Source organism: Rutilus rutilus, assembly GCF_951802725.1.
Source record: "Rutilus rutilus genome assembly, chromosome: 17".
In the NCBI taxonomy this organism is placed as follows: Eukaryota; Metazoa; Chordata; class Actinopteri; order Cypriniformes; family Leuciscidae; genus Rutilus; species Rutilus rutilus.
This window is the reverse complement of record NC_140230.1, coordinates 28,291,828-28,316,634: the sequence shown is the minus strand read 5'-3', so window position 1 is coordinate 28,316,634 and position 24,807 is coordinate 28,291,828. Positions and strand designations below refer to the sequence as shown.

The window sequence follows — 24,807 nt, the reverse complement described above, 5'->3', positions numbered from 1 at the left end:
CCAGAAGCGCCAGCCCCAAAGCATCATGGGAAGTGCATAAAAAGCCCCTTCCTCTAAGGGCTCTACGTAGATAGTGTTAAAAGATGAGCTAAGCAGATCACATGATGCTCTCTCAGTGGATCACTCTTTTTTCCTTTCCAAGGCACACAAATGTAAGTAACTTTAGGGGCAGCAGATGGGATCTAAATGGGTTACGATATGGTTAGACTGTAAAGTAAAACAGTAGGGTTTTGTGGGCTAGCCGTAATCCCCGAGGTAACACTTACGACTGGGCACATACCATTGCCCGTGGCGTTATGGCTAGATTTTATTAGATTCTCTTGCAAACCATTTATCATCTTTTTTTTTTTCTTCTCTCTTTCCTTCTGCATTCTCTAATAATGGTAAAAAGGGAATATTGTGTTCCCGGAAAAAAGTACGGGAGCTCATTGTGCAGGATGGAACGCCCTCATTTCGAGCTGCAGCTGAATATTTCATAGAACAAGAGCAGAGCACTTTCTCCTTCCCTCTACGACATCACATATATGATTAAATAAACACATGCGAATGAGGTCACATGCAAGGCCACACATCCAGCGTGACCACAAATCTATACACACAATGCATCATCAATACTAAATACAATGTTCCATGCCGGCATGTTGTTCAATCAGCTCTGTTTATATCCCACTGTCCTTGTAGGCAAAGGATCATGTCAAGGACACTCGAAACTATTCATTTGTGTCCTCCTTTCTCTGTGGAGGTTCAGTTGGGTGGTTTTGTTTTGTTGGACTGTTTGGTAGCTACAGTAACTAGCCAAAAGTTGGATGCAGAAGCTGTTTATGCAAATCAAATGAAAGCTAATTAGATATGCAGAGATTTTAAAGATGCAGCGAAATGAAAGAAAAAGTACTTTGATGTTTCTTCTAGAAAACAACGAGATTGAATGGAAAGAAAATGGAGGAATCTCACGCGTCTCCTTTAAAGTTTCAGAAGAGATCTTAATGTACCATGTACCAAAGTCAGTGATCAAAAGCCAGAGATTTCAATACAAAAACTCAAGTATTTCTCATCAAACTGTCCTTAAGGCAATTGTTTCCTAAATACATTTACTTTATACATACATAAATCATACCATTTTGTCTCCTGAGCTAAGAGAAACCTCTGATAGCACAACAATAGGACCAATATGAAAACATTACAACAATGAATGGAGTTTCCAACTTTCCTCACTCCCAGCAATCCAAAGGGATTGCTCTCTCTCGCCAACAGGATAAACATGCTGCCCTAATGATTCAAATGAACTCAAACTTACATTCATTTCAGAGCTGGTTCAGGAATAGTTCTTGGGTGTTCATCTCACAGTTTCACTGTGGTGGTCTCGACAAAACTCTCTCTTTCACGATCTCTCACTAACTCTGACACTCTTATCTCGCTGCCCAGCTGTCCCTGAGCTAAGGAAGCGCTGCTCCCTCCCACTTTGCCAACCTACACACACACATCTCTCTCTCTCTCTCTTTCTCTTTCTCTTTCTCTCGCTCTCTCTCTCTCTCACACGCTCTCTCTCTCTCACGCTCTCTCTCTCTCTCTCACGCTGCTTCCACACCACAGGTCTCTTGAACTACAGCTGAACTTCATGAGTTTGTTTGCTCAGGATGGAGAATAGAGACATTGCAGCGAATAGATGGAAATCATGACAGCTAAGAAGATTAAAATTGAGACATTCACTTTCATAGTGCATTTACACCAATTTCACCTCTGCCCCGCCCCCATTATGATGCATCACCTCTGTTTCTCAGAGCATGCACACAATGCTGAGGACAAGTGTAGTTAGCTTAACATGCTGGAAAAATTCACTACAATTTCAGTCTGACTAAAGACAAATTATTAAAACTGAACTTTTCAAAGTGCAGGTATACTTAGTGTGTCCAGTCATTCCAGTTCTACCTGCAGTCATCAAACATCCCCTTTAGTTACTGTGCTAATACTAGTCAACACACCTGCACTAACCTGAACATTTACAAGTCCCCAATAAAATAAAATAAAGTGACACATTGGGGATGTACTGTAATACTTACTAGTTTTATTAGATTATTAGCATTTCGATAGATTCATGTGATGGCAAAGCTGAAATTTTCAGCATCATTACTCCAGTCTTCAGTGTCACATGTTCCTTCAGAAATCAAGCTAATATGCTGATTTGGTGCTCAAGAAACATTTCTTAATATCCAAGTTGAAAACGGTTCTGCTGATTAATATGTTTATGGAAACCTATACTTTTTTTTCAGGACTATTTGATGAATAGATGGTTAAAACTAAATGTCTTACATGCTCATAGCAATGTCTGTGAATGAATTGGCAGTAACAAATCTCAGCACTTGCTCTGCAGCAGCAGCAGCAGCATAGCAGATCTAGGGCCCTATCTTGCACCCAGCGCAATTGACTTTGTACACGGACGCATGTATCATTCCTATTTTGCACCCGCGCAAAGCGGACTTTTCCCTCCACAGAAGCACGTCGGTTAACTAAGAAATACACTTGCGCTCCCCGGGGCGGTTCAGCGCAAAGAGGAGGCGTGTTCCGGCGCAAACGTTCCCTCATGCTATTTTACAGGTTTAGAAAACAATTGCGCCACTAACCGAAAAAAAAACAGTTTAAAGTCAGTGGAGGGTTGCGCATGTTATTCATATGCTATTTTAAGGGCGCATGCTTGGCCTTAATCAATGTAGCGTGTGCACAACGCGCATACACTTTGATTCTCTCATCTACACACAGACGCAGCAGTTATCATTTTTGCAAATCATACATTATTATGAAAGATAAATAGATAGATAGATAGATAGATAGATAGATAGATAGATAGATAGATAGATAGATAGATAGATAGATAGATAGATAGATAGACAGTTTATTATAAAAGCATACATCTAGCTTACACATTTACCCAAATTATCATACGCCTGTTTAACCGAAGTTAATTTGGGTGTGTTTCTCCATCCCCAACGTCCCTGACGAGAACGTCGGTCTCCTCGGCCTTGAACCGTTCCTGTCGTGCGCCTGGCAAATCCGCCGTTATAATAGGAATCCGCTTTAGAACAAGCGCGCCTGCTCTTAAAGGGAATGTGAGATGTCGCTCTGATTGGTTTATTTCACGTTACGCCCAAACCACACCTATGAATAATGAAACTACTTCAGACCAACCCCTTTTAGATTTGCGCCAGGCGCAAGAGTCATTTATCCCGCCGGGAAAATAGCAACAGCGCCAAGACCCGCCCACAAAGTTACTTGCGCTTTGACACTTGCGTTTCAGATCGTTAAAATAGGGCCCTCATTCCGCCAAGAACAAATACATTACCATTACCAATATCTATTACCATTATCATGCCAATCTCTCAGAGAGTTGCCATGACAGAAAGTTCTTTACTGTAATTTTTGACTACTTTAATGCATCCTTGCTGAATGAAATAATTCATTTATTTCAAAAAAAAAAAAAAAAGATTCACTGACCTCAAACTTTTGAATGGTAACGTATAAATTCAAGTGTCCCAGTAAATGAAACCCAGTGTTCGGCATGATGTTAGTACAGTATGTTTCAGAGTGTGATGTGTTCAGTGTAATTTCAGATGATGTGTTTAATCCCCATATGTTCCCATGACATGGTCTGATCCGCACATGACTCCACAGTGACCTCCTGAACCTAGTGTGTGTATGCGGGACTATGTTCACAATGGAATACTAGAATACTGCAAATACTGCACAGAGTATACACTGCATACTGCCTACTATTTATTTAAAAAATATTATGAGAAATCTTTGAAAACGTTTAACGATAAGCGATTCAACAGTAATATGATGCCCACATTTAATCTCAGAAAAAGAAAAAAGGTCTATTTACATACAATTCAATTTTCTCTAAAAATGTCTTAACTCTTGAGAGTGCAATCAAATCATGACTGACATTATCAATTTTCATCGGTTTAAATAATAATAAAAGTCAGCCAAAAAAGGTTGTATTTATGATCTTAAGCCTGAAATCCTAGAATCAGCACAACCTCAGTGTGTGATGAGCAACAGAGGAAAGAAAAAACAGGGAAGAGAAAATGAGAAAATCCCTAGTCAGAGGATTAACTGTGGACTATAGACTTCACATTGGTATGATCTCAGATTATACTATGCTATGCATTTAATATACAGCAGAAATAAAGAGTTCACAAACACAACCCAAGTACAGCTCTGGCTCCAGGCTTCGGCTTAGCATACAGAGATGCTTTTTATACAGAATCCAATTAGCTCTCTCATACACTCGATGACATACAGTGGGGTTCAAAAGCGTTGGGAGAGACTTTGCTAAGACTTTAAATGATAAAATAACCACTTATAGGAGACACTGTTTGTGGAAACCTTCCTTTTCAGGGCCCGATGATAAAAATCAGCTGACTTTGGTCAGGTGACCTGACATCATGTTAGAGCTCTTGAGAAAACTGCACAGGGTTGTGGGAACGCAGTGTTTTAAAACAGCACCACCTTCATGAATTAATGATCAGCGGCAGCACGTTGTCTTCAGGGACACGGTTAACGTGAGTGCCTACGCACTGAGAACAGGATGAAACCACGCTGCTCAGACAAAGAGCCTTTAATCAACTCTACCATGTTGAATTAAAATAGCAGTACAACTGACTGTAGAAACAAACAGATCGCAGGGGTGCAACACAATGATCATGAACAACACAAATGCTAACACAGAAGTCAAACCATTTGAATTCACCATTCCAATCTTATCCAAAAATCTATATATATACACTAGTAGCATTAAATTGAAGTGTACAAATAAGGATAATAGTAATAATTTATGGCCTGGTTTCACAGACAGACATGCATGACTAGGCTTAAGCTTTCTCTGTGAAACCAGGGCTATAAATCTTAAAACCAACTACAAACTAAATGCAACCTTTTACATTTTAAAATATTATTACAATATTATTTTACACGGATAAAATAATAACAACAACAATAACAATAATAATGTATAAATATTTAAAAATGTAAAAAAAAATTACATTACATTGATAAAATAATAATAATCATTTTAAAAAAGTAAACTACAAGGTACATTTTACTTTTCAATTTTTTTTATATGATTTTACATTACACATTACATTATTTTACTTTTTTATGGTATTATTGATATACATTGGGTAAAATAATAATGATAATTTCATTTAGTGCCTCATTTTTTAGTGATTATTCCCAGAATTATTCCCAAATTTAGTAAAATATTCCAAGAAAATTTACTCAATCAAGTGAATTATTAAAAGATCATTTAAATATTAAAAATGGCAACACTTTACAATAAGGTTTTGTTTATTAACAATAGTTGTCTACAGTTAACATGAACTAACAATGAACAATACTTCTACAGCATGTAGTACTAATACATTTTTTAAGTCAAAACTGTAACTAACATGAACATAAACAAAGATTAATACATGCTGTAAAAACATTGTTGCTCTTTGATAATTCATGTTAGCTGAAGCATTAACTAATGTTAACAAATAAGACCTTATTGTAAAGGGTTACCCAAAAAAAAAAAGAAAAAAAAAAAGTAAAAAGTAAAAAGTAACAAACTTAAAAAATAGCTAGTGCTTGTGGGAGTTTAAAGGGGTCATGAACCGGCTTTTTTTTTTTTTTTAGATTGTAGTCTGAGGTCAACTTATGACGTTCGCTTGGTTTTTACATTCAAACACCTGATTTTGAGCCTAGATCCTGAAACGCTCGATTTTTATGGGCGTGCCGCATTGAAGACTTGGAAGTAAACGCCCACAGCTATGATTGGATAACAATTTTGCATATTATAATGAGTTTCATGTAATACATTCAGACGGTTGGTCTGGAAACGCCCCCGGGAACGCCCCGTCACGTGATGTGAATTTAGCCCTTGGGGGAAAACAATGCCTTGGCGCTAATTGAAATACACGGGACAATCATGCCGAAGAGTTGCTGTGTCGTTTTCTGTACCGCCAATAAACAAACAAATTATGAATTGAAGTTCTACATCCTTCCGAATAAACACACAGAACCGGAAAGTAGTGTATAATACTTCTATTATAGTAGTGTATAATACTTCTGTGATGTTCTGTAATACCTCTATAGTACTTCTATAGTATGTCCAAAAATACTATAGTATTCCTATAGTTGTTTTTGGTCCCTTTTCATAAGGGATGTCTCATTCACATTATCGTTATCAGCTGAAGGCTCGCTTGATAGGCCAATCGCTACGTAATGACACAAGCCGTGAACCTTTGGAGTAGTTCGAGGTCTACACTCAATACAGACTGCAGTCTGTGAGTTAGGGATAACTGTCAGCACAGTCCCTCGGCAACTTCGTACTACTGATCACCGTTTTACAAAAGGATTAATAGTTTGGAGTGAAACATACGTACAATTGGTAAGTGACAAGGTTTTCTGGAGTTATAGTATACAACATATACAAAAGTTGATTGAGTTATAGGCTAATGTTACCGCTACAGCTACCGCGATGTCTTACCTGGAGATTCAACCAGATAACAAAATATGTCTGGAAACGACACCTCCGGCCATTTGGTTGGGTCATTGACCCAGTTTTTAATTAAATAAGGGCAATCATAACCTATTGCAGTTCATTTTGCAATGTACCGTTGGCGGTCGGCAGGTGTCAATGACTCGCAATACGACATTTTTGTCATTTAAATACACACGATGTTCACGGTGTTTTCCCCCCCACCGACTCCACCCTAGCCACACCAGACCACGCCCCCAACTATGACTAGATGCCGACTGTATGTATGCGCATATGAATCGGTGGGTGGGGCTAAACAGGCAATGTTGAAGTAGGCGTTGATCTTCTGCGGAGGTGGTGTTTGATACCCTTTGACGTCATAGATCTCCACTTTGAAAACCCTGTCGTTTGCTGTGCCTGGTGTCAATAAAAGCTTTTATTGGACTAACAAGGAAGTTTTCAGTTCTGAAACTTACAGGATATTCTTATTGTATGATGACCTTAGTCAAAAGCTCAAGGAAAGTTTGATTTCTCAGTTCATCACCCCTTTAACTACAAAAACGTCATTAATGGATCTTGAATGTCTGCATTCTTGTAAATCAGAATCAAAATATGAACCAAATCGATAACTTAGTTATGGTTCCATTCCCACTAACACCTGTCTTAGCTGTGGCCCAGTATGTCTGGTGAACTGAGTCTGACCATTTCCAAGAACACAAATTCAAACCCTCCCTGTTGTGTTCCTGAGAGTGTTACCTTTCTGCCCCAACAGTGACGAGGACAGATGTTTGCCTTCTACTCACACACACACAGCTCACCCGAGAGACACCAAACACCCATACACACACCAATTTGAATCTTGACAAAGATCTGCACCGCTGCCTCTCCTGTCAAACATCTGGGATCTGCATGCTTGATGGGCCATGTCTCAAAGCTCGGTTTTTGTTTTTCTGTTCCCTGCAGTTTTGCTGGCATTATTTTCCTCTGACAGCACAAAAGAGAGAGCTGTCAGACCATGAACAGACAGACAACACTGAAATCTCTCCCTCCCTCTCTCCTTTCTGAGTTGAGACTGCTGACAGCCTCATTTCAATCCCAGAAGTCCCAAAAATCCAATAAAAATGTTGTCTTAAAAAAAGAACCAGTTAAACGCTCTGTGTACATTACACAAACCTACACACTTCCTTCCCAGACAGTTTTATTCAGCCGTGACCGCTAGTCGTGACTGCTTTCCTCTGCGGTTCACTTGCAATCTTCAATCACAGCAATCTTTTCTGCGCTCTGCCTTCCTCTACTGGATATTATGAAGAAGTACAACCATTCTAATAAAGAAAACAATAGGCAATCTGCCACGAGAGATTGTTTTATGTTTCATTTACATCAGAGCAAACACAATCTGAAGGTATTTAAACACGCAAAGGTACATATTTGTCAATTAAAAGACTCAAACGAACACGTTGGCATTTGGCCAGCAGAAGTCCCGCCGCTCCAATCCCGAACGCAGCCAAGATTTATAACCTCTCGGGCGGCACTGTTGTTTTACAGCATGTCTTGCTGTTTCTGCATTCAGACAAGAAGAATCACTGGGGCGGCTGCTGAATAAATCGCTTGGCTAATCATTTGTTGTGTTCCCTCGATATCCTTGAGCAATCCCTGTGAATTTTAAACCGGTGTGGCTGAACTACCGGCCATGCGATTCTCATTGGGAGGGTAGATACTCCATCGACTCATGGCCCTGTCTATCAAAAATAATTAAATTATCTCAAACTCATGTAGAATCGTACATTCAGATGAATCTACTTTAATAAGAAAGTAGGATAACCACAAAATCAAATTTTAAAGGTCAAGGTCAATGCATTATAAATGTTATGCAGCAGTTAGTTCTGGTCAACTAATTTGATCAACAAAACGGGACTGTTTTAAATACAAATAAAATATCTGGACATAATGTATCTGAAAGGACAGTTGTAAATATTAAAGGGATAGTTCACCCAAAAGTGAAGATCCTCACCCTCATGTCGTTTCAAACCTGTATGATTTTTATTTATTTATCTGTGAAACACAAAAGAAGGCCTTCTGAATATTGTATTATTCACTCTTTTTGATTACAATTAATAGGGAAATGTTAAGTGCCAAAAAAGAGGCAAAAGCATCATATAAATCAGGGATTCCCAATATTTTTTGTCAGGCGAAACACTTTTGACCTCAAATTTTTACTTGAAACACCCTCTAAGATTTAAAGATACGTTTTTTCAATAACTTAACAACATATTCGCATGTTCACGGTTCTCTGATTTATGATAATGGTCATGTGGAAGAAATGTAATATGTTCTATATGTTTGCATTTTCTTATATTCATAGAATCTTAGAAATATGATGATAATCGGATGAATGTAGTGTCGATACACACCCTTATGAATATACATATATGTATGTCCTTATATATGACCTGACAAAAGTTAATGTGACTGAATGTATGACCGAGACAGAGAGTCTCCATTCAAGGGTGTAATATGATTAAATACGATAGACAAATCTAAACAAAGTGTTAGTTATGGCTAAGATGTATCTTGATTTAGCCTCGGGAAAACAATCTGTATGACTGCTGACCTTTCCTTGCAAGGGAATAAATAATTGTTAAAGACAATTGATACCTGTTTGTCTCTTATTCAGTATTAGAAAATTGTTTGCCACCACAGTCACATGACATGTACACAACAGAATAAAATATTTCACATTTTTTTATCTTCCGGTATATTACATTGATTACGATAATAAGTTTGTAAATGACTGCAGGTGTATGCTTGGAAACACATGACACTGATGAAGGGCTGAACACGAAAAAGATTTGCGCACCTTCCACTTTTGAAATTTATTTGTGGCCTCTGGACAATATTGTGAGCTTTTTGGCCAATTTTCATGTGCGGATCTTTTTTCAGATTTTTAAATTTGATCTTTTTTTTTATCTTAAAATTATTTATTTGACTTTTTTATGATTTAATTGATTATAAGCTTGTCATCAAATCACAAATGAGTCGATTCAAATTAAAAATGTATTTGTGGATCATACTTCACCACTTATATGAACTATGAGCTATTGAGAGATAGGGTGGATGTCAAGTTTTTCACTGAATAATGACTTTACCTCACATAAAGTGCATTATGTCCTTTAAGTTCTTATTCACTTTTGTGATGGAAATGTTTTATGTAATGGTCTCAGAAGCGCAGATGTGCAGAAAAGTGCAGACTAAGGATGCTCAGGTCAGGTCAAAGACCATGTATATCTATATACATCACATACTAGACATACCCAAAAAGTGCTTAACACAGTAGAACTAACAGTCATATGATTAGTGATTAGATCAATCACAGCTGCAAAAGGTCTCCTTTTGTGTTCTGCGGAAGTCAGTCAGTCATATGGTTTGACTTTGGAATGACATGAGGGTAAGTAAATGAGGACACGGTTTTCATTTGTGGATGAACTATTCCTTTAATTCCCACAGAAGCTGAAGTGGCTTTTTGGAGATGGCAATCACATTACGCAGCGCGAAGACTTCGGATAATTACGTATCTCCGGGGCTACAATATCCAAAGTGTGATAAAGATTACCAGAGCATTCCTGTGTGACGCGGACACAGCAGCAGAAACTGTAAATGCACTGCACTTCCAAAAAAGGAGGCTCTTATATGCAGTATGATGGGATTGATTGATGGGGCTCATATGAACTCATTTCAGACCTCAGATATCAGCATATTTCACTGTCTTTGCTGGTTTCATGCCTAGATAATCCATGAGCCATGCAGTCGATGCTGATGTTACATATATAAAACTGCATTTGGTGCTGGATGCGTGCCGTGCATTTGTTTTACACTTCAGCATCGTGATATCATCATCTTTTTAATATTCAACAGTGCGAACTGAGTGACTTAAAGGTTTAATGATATGAGTCACAATGTTAAATTAATTAGATGCATTATACTGGGTATATCAGAGAAAAAAGAAAACATTGCACAGATTCTGTCTGTTGCATTCTGGGAGTATGTTCATCCTCATAGGGTGCCGATTTAATGACAAGCACACACAAAGCAACCGCAAAAATGAATTAGCTCCCTTAAGGCACACGCTCACACACAAATTAACCCGTGTTTATGCAAACGCCACGCAAACAAACAGTTGCACACTGTTACGCCGAAGAAACAGCAGCCCTGGCCTCTCTCCAGAGGAACGCAGGCGGATAAAAGGTTTCCAAGAGGGACGGGCTGACTCATTCAGGGCTCCAGAGGGATTGTGGGTATCCTCAGTCACCCGCTACAGATGCTAAAACTAGAACACGTCCAATTAGTGCTCCTCTTTCACTCCTTCGCTGCAGAAGTCTGGCAGGCGTGCGTACAAGCGCAGCCACGCTTCTGAAACTTTTCAAAGACATGCCTACTCTACGGGAGACTTTAAATGAGTCAGAGACCATTCTGATTTTTATGGGCTATTATCAGATAAGCTGAACAGATCCCGGTGACAGATTTTACCCCTGAAAGATCATTTCCCTTTAAAAGTGATAAGCAGCGTGTCAGAGCTGCCAGCTTTAGAACGATAATGATGGGTGTAATGATGACTATATAGCAGGGGTGTTTTCTTTGAGGCGGCGAGGGAGAAAGTGCTGCCTCAGAAATTTAGATGAAAAAACTATTAGCAGCCCAAAAGCAAACCGAAATGAATTACGTGACCAAATAGTGTCTAAACTACTCATTTACTCAGTAACGATGTCTAACAGTGATAAAGTTTCAGGCAGCATGTAAAATTTAATTAAATTAAATTAAATTAAAAATAAAATAAAAAGTTGCTCAAGAAACATTTCTTATTACCGTATTATTATTAATCTTGGAAAACAGTTGTGCTGCTTAATATTCTTAAGGAAACTGTGATACATTTTTATATATAAAATTAATATATACATATACACACATTTCAGTATATATAAAATAAAGGATGCTAGGAAAAACAAAATACATCTGTCCTTTTCTAAAGTAACACTGTCTAAAAGTGACAGCAATGGACAAAGTTAAATAAAATAAAACAAAACTGGTATCTATATTACAACTGCTATACAAAATGTAAAGGATGCTAGGAAAACATTATATCACTATTGGACAGCGTTACTTTAGAAAAGGACCCATATACAGTGCTATGCATAAGTTTAGACACCCATGCTAAAGTTGACTAAAAAGAGGAATAAAAAATCATCTTTTGGAAATTGAACTTAATGCCTTAATTAAAAAAAATAGGAAAAATCCAACCTTTAAGGACACCAATTTTCTTTGTGAATGAATAATGTATCGTAAATAAATAAATAAATGTTCTTCCTTAAAATACAGGGTGCATAAGTCTGGACACCCCTATGTTAAATTCCCATAGAGGCAGGCAGATTTTTATTTTTAAAGGCCAGTTACTTCATGGATCCAGATGCATCCTGATAAAGTTCCCTTGGCCTTTGGAATTAAAATAGCCCCACATCATCACATAGCCTTCACCATACCTAGAGATTGGCATGGTTTTATTTCAGTTAGCCTAATAGCTGGTTTGATTTGCATTGAGAGATGATTTTATGGAAAGTACTCCATGCCAATCTCTAGGTATGATGTAAGTAAAGGCCAGGTAAAGGCCAAGTACCTGGCCTTTAAAAATAAAAATCTGCCTGCCTCTATGGGAATTTAACATAGGGGTGTACTCACTTATGCACCCTGTATTTTAAGGAAGAACATTTATTTATTTACGATACATTATTCATTCACAAAGAAAATTGGTGTCCTTAAAGGTTGGATTTTTCCTAATTCTTTTATTTAAGGCATTAAGTTCAATTTCCAAAAGATGAGTTTTTATTCCTCTTTTTAGTCAACTTTAGCATGGGTGTCTAAACTTATGCATAGCACTGTATGGGTCCTTTTCTAAAGTAATGCTGTCCAATAGTGACAGTAATGGATAAAGTTTCAGGCAGCATTTAAAAAAATAAATTTATAAAAAATAAATAAATAATACAAATGAATAATATATTTGTGAGTACCTCTGTGTCTTTGAGGCGTTCTTTGCTCCTATGAACAGGGGAGTGGGGCTGATGTATAGCTGAGGTGTTGTTACGTGCCAATTCTCCGTTATTCACATGGTCTTCTGGGGCAGTTTTGGGCCTCGACCAAGTAGAGATGTTATCTGCACAAGGACGATATCAGTTATCATACATTCACTATGCACTATTATCAAAATTTGTGGACACTGAATGTCAAACGAAACTTCCAATATTATAAATCAGGCTATAATATTATATATGATATAACAAGAGAACACATTTTGGCACGCTGAACTAACACACATCACACATTTCAGAAGAGACAGACAGTGCCATATTCTCGCCTGTATTGGATCCCTGCGTGTGGCTGTGGGTGATGTGTTGGGCAGCCTGGCACACGTTGTGCTGAAGGATACTCAGGCATTCTCCCAGACAGCTGAGTGTGGCTGCAGATGTGGCTTTGAGCAGGAGCAGGTCCTGATCCAGGGAAGACAGCGGCCCGCGGCTCGGCAACGACTCGATGGAATTCACCAGGTTCTTCTGTTGGCCCTCTGCCTGGGACATGACCTAAAAAGCCAGGTCAATAGACAGTCTTTTCATCGATTTTCATTTGGACTTCAAAAACATCTTAATTAAATCAATCTGAACAGCACACATTTGTATTTAGACCTACTTTAGTCTGGCTTTCCATTACCTACAGAACAGCCCTCGAGCAAATGGATCCTTGATTAGAATCAGTGACTAGAATTAGTTCTCTAATATTTAGACAGGCACATGCTGCCAGCTTGTATACTATACAGCATTTGTAGCTTATTTTATTTCTGTAGAGTGTATGTAGGCTACTGTGTGTGTATTAATGTATACTGTATGTGTGTGTGTATATATATACAAGAATATTAAGCAGCACAACTGTTTTTCAACAATGATAAGAAATCTTGGTAACAATTTATTTTACAGTTTCCTTGTTACATTACATGTACTTACCATAGTAATAACAGTCAATTATGCATAATTACATGCAAGTAACCCCTTAACCAAATGCTAATCATACCCTAACCTTTAGTAAGTACATGTAGTTGCTTAATATTACTCAGTACTTAAATATATAATTACACTGTAACAATGGCACCTTAAAATAAAGTGTAACCGAAATGTTTCTTGTGCAGCAAATCAGCATTTTAGAATGATTTCTAAAGAATCATGTGACACTGAAGAGAGCTTTGCCACCACAGGAATAAATTGCATATTAAAATAGTATATATTTTAAATAAAATGTTGAAATTGTAATAATATTCACGTTATTACTGTTTCGTATAGTTAAATAAATGCAGCCTTGGTGAGCAGATATACACAAATATTGAGGTAAAGTAGAAATGAGTGCAGTACAATAATCTAATATTGTGGCTTTTATTACCGGTGTCTGATTTAGAGTAGATTGAGACACCTGTAATCCCCCCGGAATGAAAGTAATCTCCTGGATTAGCTCAATCGCATCTTCCCAGTGTTCAAAACAAACCACATGTCAACTGCAAATCCCTCTGACTGAGAATACATGGCATATTTGTGTATATGTTGCTCACTTTTTAGAGCACATGACTGTGAAGCGAGTCGTGAGGGAAAGCTCGTAGTGTTTGCCACCTCCGTTTGAGTCCGTCATGAAGGTAATGACCATGGGCTTTTGTGGTGGTGTAGATATTGGACAGCTCTAATGAAAAACAGACAGATAGCTAAAGAGGAGCAGAAACTTGCAGGACGTGACTCATCACTGTAGGCTGCTCTGTACGTGCATATTTCTCTCTCTCTCTCTATTCCAACACTTCAGTGATTGCAACACTATTACAGCACAGCTGTAGTTTTAATAGATGAAACTTATACTCACACTTAAAAGGAACATCAGTCTCCTCAAGATATCTGCCTCTCTTAAACCAATCGGGTTTTGTCTAGATATATTAAATGTGCTCTAAGCGATGTCACGCGTTTTTTAGGCCAAAGCATTTTTTTTTGTCACATACAGCAAACATCTCCTCACTATCCGCTAGCTGCCTGTCCCCTGAACACACTGTAGAAAAACGCGATCTCTGTAGACAGCCCAGGCTCCACAAATGGCAAGAAAAACAAACTGGCCCAGCCTGGACCACGAAACATAACAAACAGTGTTCCAGCCAATAACCGACAAGAATGATTTGGGGGTTGGGGTGTTAGTGCGCGTGCACATGAAGGGGGGTGTGGGGAGTGGAGGAGAGAGAAGCATGAAGAGGGATGTTAGCTAGAGGAGAGATGTCCTTGACAATGACTAACGTTAGAATTATATTCTCTTGAATTTTGATATGGCCGACACACGACCAAAGAGACGACGTTCCGAGGAACAAATAGCAAAGAAGAGGGAAAAGGAGAAGTCCAGAATTTACATCGGAAAAGCCTCCGACTCGTTCATGACTGTTTCAGGAAGCACGGAAGGGAGGGGGGTGGGGGGATGGGATGAGGAGGAGGGAGGGTCGAGCTAGCCTCCGTTTTGTTTGACAACACTTCGAACGTCAACAAGAAGTGATGTCACCCAACATCGCTTAGAGCACCTTTAATAAACCCTCAGAAACAAATAAGATTATACAAAATATGCACATTCCCCGTTCAAATGTTTGGGGACAGTAAGATTTTTTTTAATGAATAAAGATTCTTGTGTTTATCAAGGCTGACTTAATTTGATAAAAATACAGTAAAAACAGTAATATTTTTTCCAATTTAAGTTATTTTAATTTTAAAGTGTAATTTATCCCTGTGATGGCAATGTTGAATTTTCAGCATCATTACTCTAGTCTTCAGTGTCACATGATCCTTCAGAAATCATTCTAATATGATGGTTTGGTGCTCAAGAAACAATTCTCATCAATGATGAAAACAATATTTTTGTAGAAAATACAAACTCTATATCTTTTTTTTATTTTTTATTCTGTGATGAATAGAAATCTTTTGTAACATTATAAAAGGTTTACTGCCATTTGATTGATTCCTTGCTGAATAAAAGTTTCAGTTTCTTAATTTAAAAAAAAATAAAATAAACAGTAGGCCTACTGTACATCAGCTGACAATTAACCTTTTAAAGCAACAGTTCATTGAAAAATAAAAATGAATGTCATTATTACTGATTGTAAAACCCATATACTGCTTTTCTTTAACGGTTAAGGCCAATTCACACTCCACCGAGTCCAACAGACACAGACCAACGGCGACAGTCACCAGATTACAGCACGCCACTTCTCAGACATTCTAACTCCGATTCTGCATGTTCAACGAACTCCGACAGACACTAACAGACTCTGACAGGAGAAACACACTGATCCGACGAAGTGTTTGTTGCCATCTGTCGGCCTCTGTATGTGTGATATGAATTGGCATTTAAGTGATAGTTCACCCAACACAAAAGAGAATATTTAGAAGAATGTCGGTAACCAAACAGCTGTTGGGCACCATTGACTTCCACAGTATTTTTTGTCCATGGAATGGTCCTCCACAACTGTTTGGTTGCCCATATTCTTCAAAATAGCTTCCTTTGTGTTCAGCAGAACAAAGACATTTATATAGGTTTGGAACAACCAGAGTTTCCATTTTTTGGGTGAACTATCCCTTGAAGGCTCGTTCACACCAAGAATGATAACTATAAAGATAAGTATAACAATCACTATATTAGTTACGTTCTGTTTATTCTAAGCACGAGCTGCAGTTTTGTCGCCTCCCACATTAAACGCTTGAGCTCTTTAAAGCAAGATGGACTCTGACTGGCTGTCAATGTTTTTACAGTGATTCCAATGATATTGTTTCTCTGTGCTGTTATTGTTAGTTGTGGTGTGAACTCTGCTATTCAGAACGATTCTTAGAGCTACATCTTTATCGTAATCATTGTAGTTATCGTCCTACGTGTGAACCGGCCTTTATATGGAAAAGGGCTGTGTGAAAATGATCCATAATTTCTCTTTATGTGTTCCACATGCTGGTTTAGAACAACATGATATTGAGTAAATGATGACAAACTTGTTGTTTTCTGGTGAACTATGCCTTTAAATTTGGTTTCACGGGTTAGACTGTGTTTGTAGACCCACAGACATTGACGTCATCTTTAAATAATTCACTGAAACAGGATATCACTGCCGGCTCTCTCTACAACAAGTGAAAGACTTTAGGGATTTTTATATTAACTGTCCTGGCTGTCTGCTACAGCATGGCAAACTTTGAGCAGAGAAGAGATTTTGCAGTTGTTCATAACCCAACTCTCATGAAAAATTGATCTGTCTCTTTATTCTCTCTCTTTGATCCGTTTCTCTTTTTGAGCGAGTATTGAAGGAAAAAGACGAGCACCACAGCTGTCACTTGCTCTCGGCACAGAATCCCCAAGGTTCCCTGCGCACAGGTTTAGTACTGATCAAGATTCAGGAGCTGAGAGATCACACACCCTCAAAACTGACGCACAATGCTGAGTGAAAAAGACCAAAATAGCATTAAAGGCACAGTACACCCGAAAATTTTAATTTTAATTTAACATTTACACTCTCTCATTTCATTCCAAACCTGTATGGCTTTCTTTCTAACATGGAACACAAAAAAAGAAACTTTGAAGAATGTTTAGCACATTAGTTAATGAAATACAAGTGCAGCTGACCAGGCTTGTGGGAACAGCCAATTCCTCATTCCTTTATTTATTTTCAATGTAAGAGTATAATCATCTGTCTTCTATATTCTAGCATGTCTCTCAGGGTATGTTACTCGTGAAATGAACAGAAAATCAATTTCTTGTACTCCAGCTACTTTTTTTTTACCTCCCCCTCTCTGGTTCCTCCTTCACAAAATCAGTCTTTCTTGTCATGTCTTTTTCATTTTTCACCGTCAAAATGTAACGAAAGAAAGGTTACAATTCTCTCAGTCACTCTCCATCGGTGTCACTTTTACACACACACATCATTTCTCTCTCGCTTGCTCTCTTGCAGGACGTGCCATGCCACTGGATCTTATCCGAAACTTTGGAAAAAAAATCATATATTTTTAAGGTCTGGGGTCTGTAAGTCTTTTATGTTAGCCAAGGCGTTTATTTGATCAAAATACAGTAAATACAATAATTTATATATATATATATATATATATATATATATACGACTTTGAATTTTCAGCATCATTACTCCAGTCTTCAGTCACATGATTCTTCAAAAATAATTCTAATAATGATTTGCTGCTCAAGTAAAATTATTATTATCAATGTTGAAAACAGTTGTGCTGCTTAATATTCTTAAAGGAGAACTCCGGTCAATTTTAACAATTTTTTTGTACATTTGGAGTGCTGTCAGTACAGAGAACAACGACAAAAATCGGTGTTGCCTACACCGTGTTATCCTCGTTTGAAAATTTGCACCCTGTTGACTTCAATGGGGCAAGTTTTAAACCTGCTTTTAGCCTCTTAACATCCTTGATGTGTCATTACAAGTGCACAGGTCATGTGAGTGATTCCTTCGGAGTGAACGCGGGTGAATCTGACTGCAGTAGATGTGAAAGAAATATATAAAAATGATGTTTATTCAGCCAGCGCACATACCTGTATTTACATCCTGTTTTCGGTCGAAGTCCATAGTAATCGATTGTCGAGTTCACACGCATAGGTTTAGTACCTATGATCACGCGCGTGAACTCGACAATCGACAGGTTTAAAACTTGCCCCATTGAAGTCAACAGGGTGCAAATTTTAAAAAGAGGATAACACGGTGTAGGCAACACCGATTTTTGTCGTTGTTCTCTGTACTGACAGCACTCCAAATGTACAAAAAAATTAGCTCAATGTTAAAATTGACCGGAGTTCTCCTTTAAGGAAACCCTGATACTTTTTACAGGATCCTTTGATGAATATAAAGTTCAAAAGAACAGAATTTATTTGAAATTGAAATTGTTTGTAACTGTAACATAATAAATGTTTTTACTGTCACCGTCACACCGATTCAATGCATCCTTGCTAAATAAAAGTATTAATTTCTTTAAAAAAAACAAAAAAATTTTTTTGAACAGCCTAGTGTACATCCTTGGCTCACCTGTTTACACCTGTGTTGTGTGTTGTGTTGTTGTCGGTCGGATCACAAGTGGACCACACTAAATACAGGTGTAAACAGGGTCTAAAGCGTTTTGAGCTTGTCCACTTTCAACCACTTCCAGTCGAAAACGCATTTGACCGAATTGCTTTCGTAGTGTAAACGCTCATGTGGTCGAATGTCTTCAAACAGCCACAAAACACTGCCTACTCTCCGCCTACTGACCACGTTCATATGTAAATTGTCCTCCCTCGTCTACTTGTGATCCGATCGACCAAAAGCATCTTTATACCAGGAGTAAACAGGGCCCTTGTTAAACCACAATTTTTTATCTAAATTTGTAGTTTTCTCATCTAAATTTGTAGTGTATTCTGCAGATATGATGTCAGATGCAAATATTTGCATCTTTAACTCACTCTGGTAACTGAATTGAATCACACATCAGCAAATTTACTGTACAGCATATACCAAAATTTGGGTCAAATAATACCAACTTTAGTTATATACAGTATACAAATTATGTTATGCATAAAACATAGCATGTATAATTTCTGATTCTGAATAGTCAATTACATCATTCTGCAGTTAAATATTTCTGTAAAACAATATTTTTGTTTAAACAAGTCATGATCACCTTGAAACAGACACATCAGCACATCCCTATGAAGATGATCACCTCTAAGCAAATGATTTCTGTGTGTAAGCAATTTCCACTCACACTTGTACAGTGTAACTAATTGCACATTAAGCCATGGATAAAAATAAATGCAGCAGGATAATTAAAATGCCAACAGTTTCATGCAACTATAACGGCAGTCACTTCAATTCAAGGAGCCTTTCAAAATCGTATCTGGAGGTGATGTGTCATTTCTTTCAATATTGCAATAGCCTAATTTCTATTACAGCTTAAAATCCAGGCTGTATACTGTTCAAAAGTTTGGGGTCAGTAAGATTATATTTTTATTTTTGAAAAAATTATTCAGTAAGAATAGCCTATTAAATTGATCAAAAGTTACAGCAAAGATTTTTACATTGTTTTAAAAGTTTCCATTTCAAATAAATGGTGTTCTTTTGAAATTTCAAAGAATACTGAAAAATATTAGGCAGCAGAACAATGGGTCTCATTCACTAAGCATGCATAGCACAAATTTGTGCGTGAAATGTGCGTACGAACGACTTTTAGAACAAATCAAAAAAATTCGTAATAAATTTTATTCTAAGTTTACGAAAAAATATAGGAACAGCTGAAACCACAGGTAAAGATGCGTGTGCAGAAAGCCCTTATATGGAAATGGTTTGGGCGTGTTTTATGTAAATGACTAACTTCGTGCACTCATCAGACCGCTATTAAGAGCTAATTCATGTGCGTGCGTACGAACGTGTTGTGAATTAGGCAAGAGATTTGTGCGTACAAATACCAAATCCTCGCAATTGTTGAGACCCAATGTGTCAATCTTGATAATAAGAAGAAATAGGTAGTCGTAATATATAACAGTATCTGTTTTTGCTGTATAAATGCAGCTTTGGGGATGAAAACCTTACCGACCCCAACCTTTTGAACGTTAGTGTGAGTAACTAAGCCATTTGCAGGTTGATTTACTCTGGCGCTATCACAACATTGAGCATCCCAAGTCCCACTCCCAACACAGCAATTTTGTTTCAACCAATGGCGTGAGATGGGGTCGGGATTATCTATGTAGCCGACCAATGGCAGATGGGGGAATGTTCTGAAAAATGGTTTGAAACAATCATTATTTTTGGAGTATTTCTTAGTTTAGAGATGCTAGTGGTGCAGAAAAGAAGCCTTTGAACATCAAAGACATTAAATTAATACGTCTACAGAATATGTAGAGCGGATGAACTTTAAGCCAAACCTCAAAATCTACGGCAAAAGAATTCCACCTGCTTAAAAAAAAAAAGAAGGTATTAGAGATGAAAGCAACTGGTGTGAATATGACAAAAAAGCAATGCAATCTCCAGTCGGCAGAGGAGAAGAGGTCACTTTATGTCTGGGCATCTTTTCTAAAGCACAGGTGCTAGCTATCTTTGATTGACAGCCCGAAGATTACACTCTTTGAGCTCTATATCAGCAGGTGTAAATGGGCCAGGGTGAGTTTAAATACGTGTATTGGAGTGGACTGGCTCCAGGACCGGGAAAGATGTCAGTAAACTATTGCACTCACTTCGTATAGTTACTAAAAAATGTAAATACTGTCATTATTTACCCCCCCTCATGTCATTGTAAACCTGTTTGACTACCTTAGGAAGGACATGAGGGGGAGTAAATAATGACAGTATTTACATTTTATGAGAACTATCCCTTTAAAAATGCTTGCCAACTTTACAGCCAGTAAAATATACGCTGGCATTCAGAGAGAGTGCTAATAATAATTTCCACCTCATTGCTTAGATGCACACACATTTTGAAAGCACATTTTATGAGTCTCAGCTGGTTTCCAATGACTTGCTGCATATTTCCTTTGGACTGTCAAGGAAAGTGACAGTGTTGTCTAATTCGAGGACAAAAATATGGCCTAAGAGAGAGAAGAAGCAGCTGGTTATCACGAAAATGTCACACCAAGGCAGGGTCATGCAAACTGACAGTTTGAAACACAACAAAAAGAAAGGTTCTTAGACACAATTCATTGATAAATGATGGACCTCGCTAAAATATAAAAGGCAGCTATGCTTTTATCTAAAGATCCATTTATACTCTGTAAGAGTGATATTATGAAGACAATTTTTTTTTTTTTTTGCATAGGTTTGCAAAATGAAATTATAATTGAATTATAATATAACTTCTTTAAACGGGTATGGTGGGTGGCGCGTCATGTAAAAAAATGGATTGTTTATAATAAGCGAGACACGTTCGCTCTAGACAGAGTGTTACCTACTCAGTTGCTTACTCTCATATGACACACAGCAACACAGCTAAAAGTATTTCTAATATGTTGGACCTTTGAAATAAGCCTACATTTACCCGTTGAGACACAAGCACATGCACCGGTAAGAGCTGTGATAGTGTTGTTTGAGTTGAGAGAGGTTCAATGTGTGAAAGGGGCATTTGCAAAATATGAAATTAAATGCTATGAAAACAGTTTCAGTTATGATTTTTTTAGTTTTTTAGTTTTTTTTGTGTTTTTAGTTTTAAATCAAATACAATGTGATTTTCGGTGTTTGGGATCTGGCAGCGATAGCTGTTTGGGACGAGCGATTCGCGGACAGCTTTCTCTGAGCATGAAATCCCCCATTTGGCAGCAAACCAATGAGAACGCGGGACAATGATGACGATACATAACTACAAAGCATAGGCGCCAAAGCTGCTGTGCATCCGCTTCCCCAAAACCCTCAGTAACTGACAGATTTAAAGAAAATTATGGTAGTTAAAGCTACACTGTGTAGGATTTTCTCCCATCTAGCGGTGAAATTGTTTATGACTACCAACTGAATATTACTTTCTAGCCCCTCCCATTCCGAGGGCGTTTTAACTCCTAAGGTGGCCATATTTTTCAAATCTGCCGGCAGTCGCGAGTAATCTCCCCCTCGCATTCGTCAAGGTGCCACTGAGTGTAAAAACGCAAAAGGCGAAGCTTGAATTTCTAGGTATGTCCCTCTTTGGCTAATGTATTTTCAAGATGGAGGCGCAACATGGCTGCCGCCATTCGAGCAACTCGCTCGTATGTATCAGAGAATGTCTAATAAGGCGAGAAGTTTCACTCTCAGTACACTTCCGGCTTCTGAACTGGTTGCAATTCCACTCTGATTCCATATGAGGGCGCTCACAGGACGAGTGCAGAATGAATGGAGGTCTATGGCGCTAAACCAACCAAAATCCACTTTTCTGAGGATATAATTTTTTGTCTAGTAATTTGAATGTTGTATTCGAAAGGAGATGCAAAGAAATTACACATAGCTGGGTGCTAGAGTCACTTATTTGCTTAAATTTTTTTTTTAAAGTGTCAATGACGTCATACACATCGTACGACCAGAGATACTGCTTTACGGCAATCCTTCAGTCACTTTGGTGCTTTCGCGCTCTGCACTTTCTTTTCACTCGAGGCATCGACAACACAGCTGACACAGGTAAATACACGTGCTAGACAAGTTTTTGTTTTGTTTGTTTCTGGTCCCGCTTCGGATGCCACGATGCCATCAAGCGGTATCTCTGGTCGTATTCAGTCCTTCACTGACCAATCAGCGTTCATTAGCAGAATGCTAGCATGTTATGGGCAACAACAACTCAACCTGTAAGAAATCGAAAGGACATAAGTACTCGTTCATTCAACTTTCGACCTATCACCCATGTTGAACTTGCAAAATCTACACTCAAATCTGAGATTTCTCAACGGCAATCGGGTGAAAGAGACACATTTAGCCGTCTTGCCCCATAGACTCCCATTCATTTTGCACTCATGACGATCGCCCCCAGTGGATCTCTGGTGGAACTACAACCAAAATTCGGTACAATTGGACTTAATAGGGAGTGGGCAGGCTCTCCGTAGACGGGCTCTGTATGTATTCTAAATGGCAGATTCTACGCTTACGAGAATACTTGATTAGTTGGTAGAAGTAATTACACATTAATGAGCACATATCATTTTGAAAGAACAAAGTGTTTTTTGCTAAGAATCAACCTAAAAAATTACACAGTGTAGCTTTAAATAAATAAATGACGGACAGTTGCATACGTATTACCAACATTTTATCATTTAAGCTTTATGGTACACCTCAAATAAGAGAATTTATAGTAATTTATAGCTTTAATATTAATTAGCAAGTCCTCAAATGGCTTGGGTATGCAGAGCATTCGCAGCTTATATGGACTGCAATCCCCATATCTGTATATATATATATAGTACTACATAAAGTCATTTATTTACTGCATCAAAAGTAAATGATCAAAATATTACCTGTGCAAAAAATATATTAGTATGTTTATAAACAATTACATTTAAATGTATGAGTTTATACATTTAATATAATAGTTATGTGCAAATAGTTTAACGCAAATACAAACTGTACGTTGTGTTCTGAATGGTTTAATATCGGTCGATAGCAATATTCTGGACTCGTATGGCTCGCCTCCCTTCTTCATTTTAAGTCTGAGACTATTTAGATTACAATACATTGTTCAGTCTGATTAAGCAGTTTGAGGTGTGTTCATAGCACAAGCAGTACTAGGCGAGTTACGTGCCAAAGTTTAATACTTAGGGTTAGGAATTTATCCAAATCCTAAGCATGAGAAAAAGCCTAGTAATAGTGATGCTAGTCTTAGCAATTAGCGCTAATTACTGTAATCAGGAAATTGTAATTGACAATTGTAATAAACATGAATGAGAAGGAGTGTAATTTGCATAGTTCTGTGTCAAAAACTGACGGTTTCTAACATTCTCACTCCATCGTGAGATATCACTGCAACAATGTCAAAACAATGTGATGACAGAAGCTTCCTGCTGAACAGCCAGTTTCTGATGCTGACGCAGCACTCGCAGGCCAGCTGAGCTTGAGACGCTCCATAAGGGAGTCAGCTCAAAACTGCCAGTGCTGCTGACTGCATACTGGACCTCTGTCAAGCCTTCAGAGCTTAAAGCAAGAGACATTGTGCTATGTTTAATAACTACTAACACGTGACAACCCAAAACTCCTCAGCAGAACAGAGACAACATTTTATATTTAACCCTTTGATGCATAACATCTACTACAGACAGATCTATAAGCCTATTTTAAGCCTGGCTAACAGAGATGAGCTTTTCGTAGAAACAGCTAAATTGATTTCTGACTGACTTGAAAGCATCAGTAAAGATGAACATTACAAACCAGTAAGTAATGTATTGCATCATATTAAACAAATGTTTTATTTTAAAGGAATATATGTGTATATGTGTGTGTGTGTGTATTAGTGCTGTCATATCGATTAATCGCGATTAACAAATGAAAGTTTGTAAATATATATGTGTGTATATATACATACATATATTCATATTATATTATATATTTATAAACTTTTGTTAGATGCCATTAATCACAATTAATCGATTTGACAGCACTAAATGTATATACATAATATTATATTATATATTATTAATTATATATTATTATATAATATATATTATTAATTAATATATTATATATATATATATATATATATATATATCACCATAGAATAATATAAGAAATA

At 37.6% G+C, this 24,807-nt stretch overlaps 1 protein-coding gene across 2 annotated transcripts in view; it reads right to left on the bottom strand.

Moving 5' to 3' along the window:
• The window catches only part of osbpl10b (oxysterol binding protein-like 10b), a 50,166-nt gene that overhangs the window by 14,846 nt on the left and 10,513 nt on the right, over positions 1-24,807 (bottom strand). For both annotated transcript variants that reach the window (XM_084385785.1, XM_084385784.1), the window contains 2 exons: positions 12,915-13,137; positions 12,571-12,713 (listed from right to left, as the gene is read on the bottom strand). In XM_084385785.1, the coding sequence (XP_084241911.1) occupies positions 12,571-12,713; positions 12,915-13,137 (366 nt within the window). The remainder of the gene's footprint in view (positions 1-12,570; positions 12,714-12,914; positions 13,138-24,807) is intronic.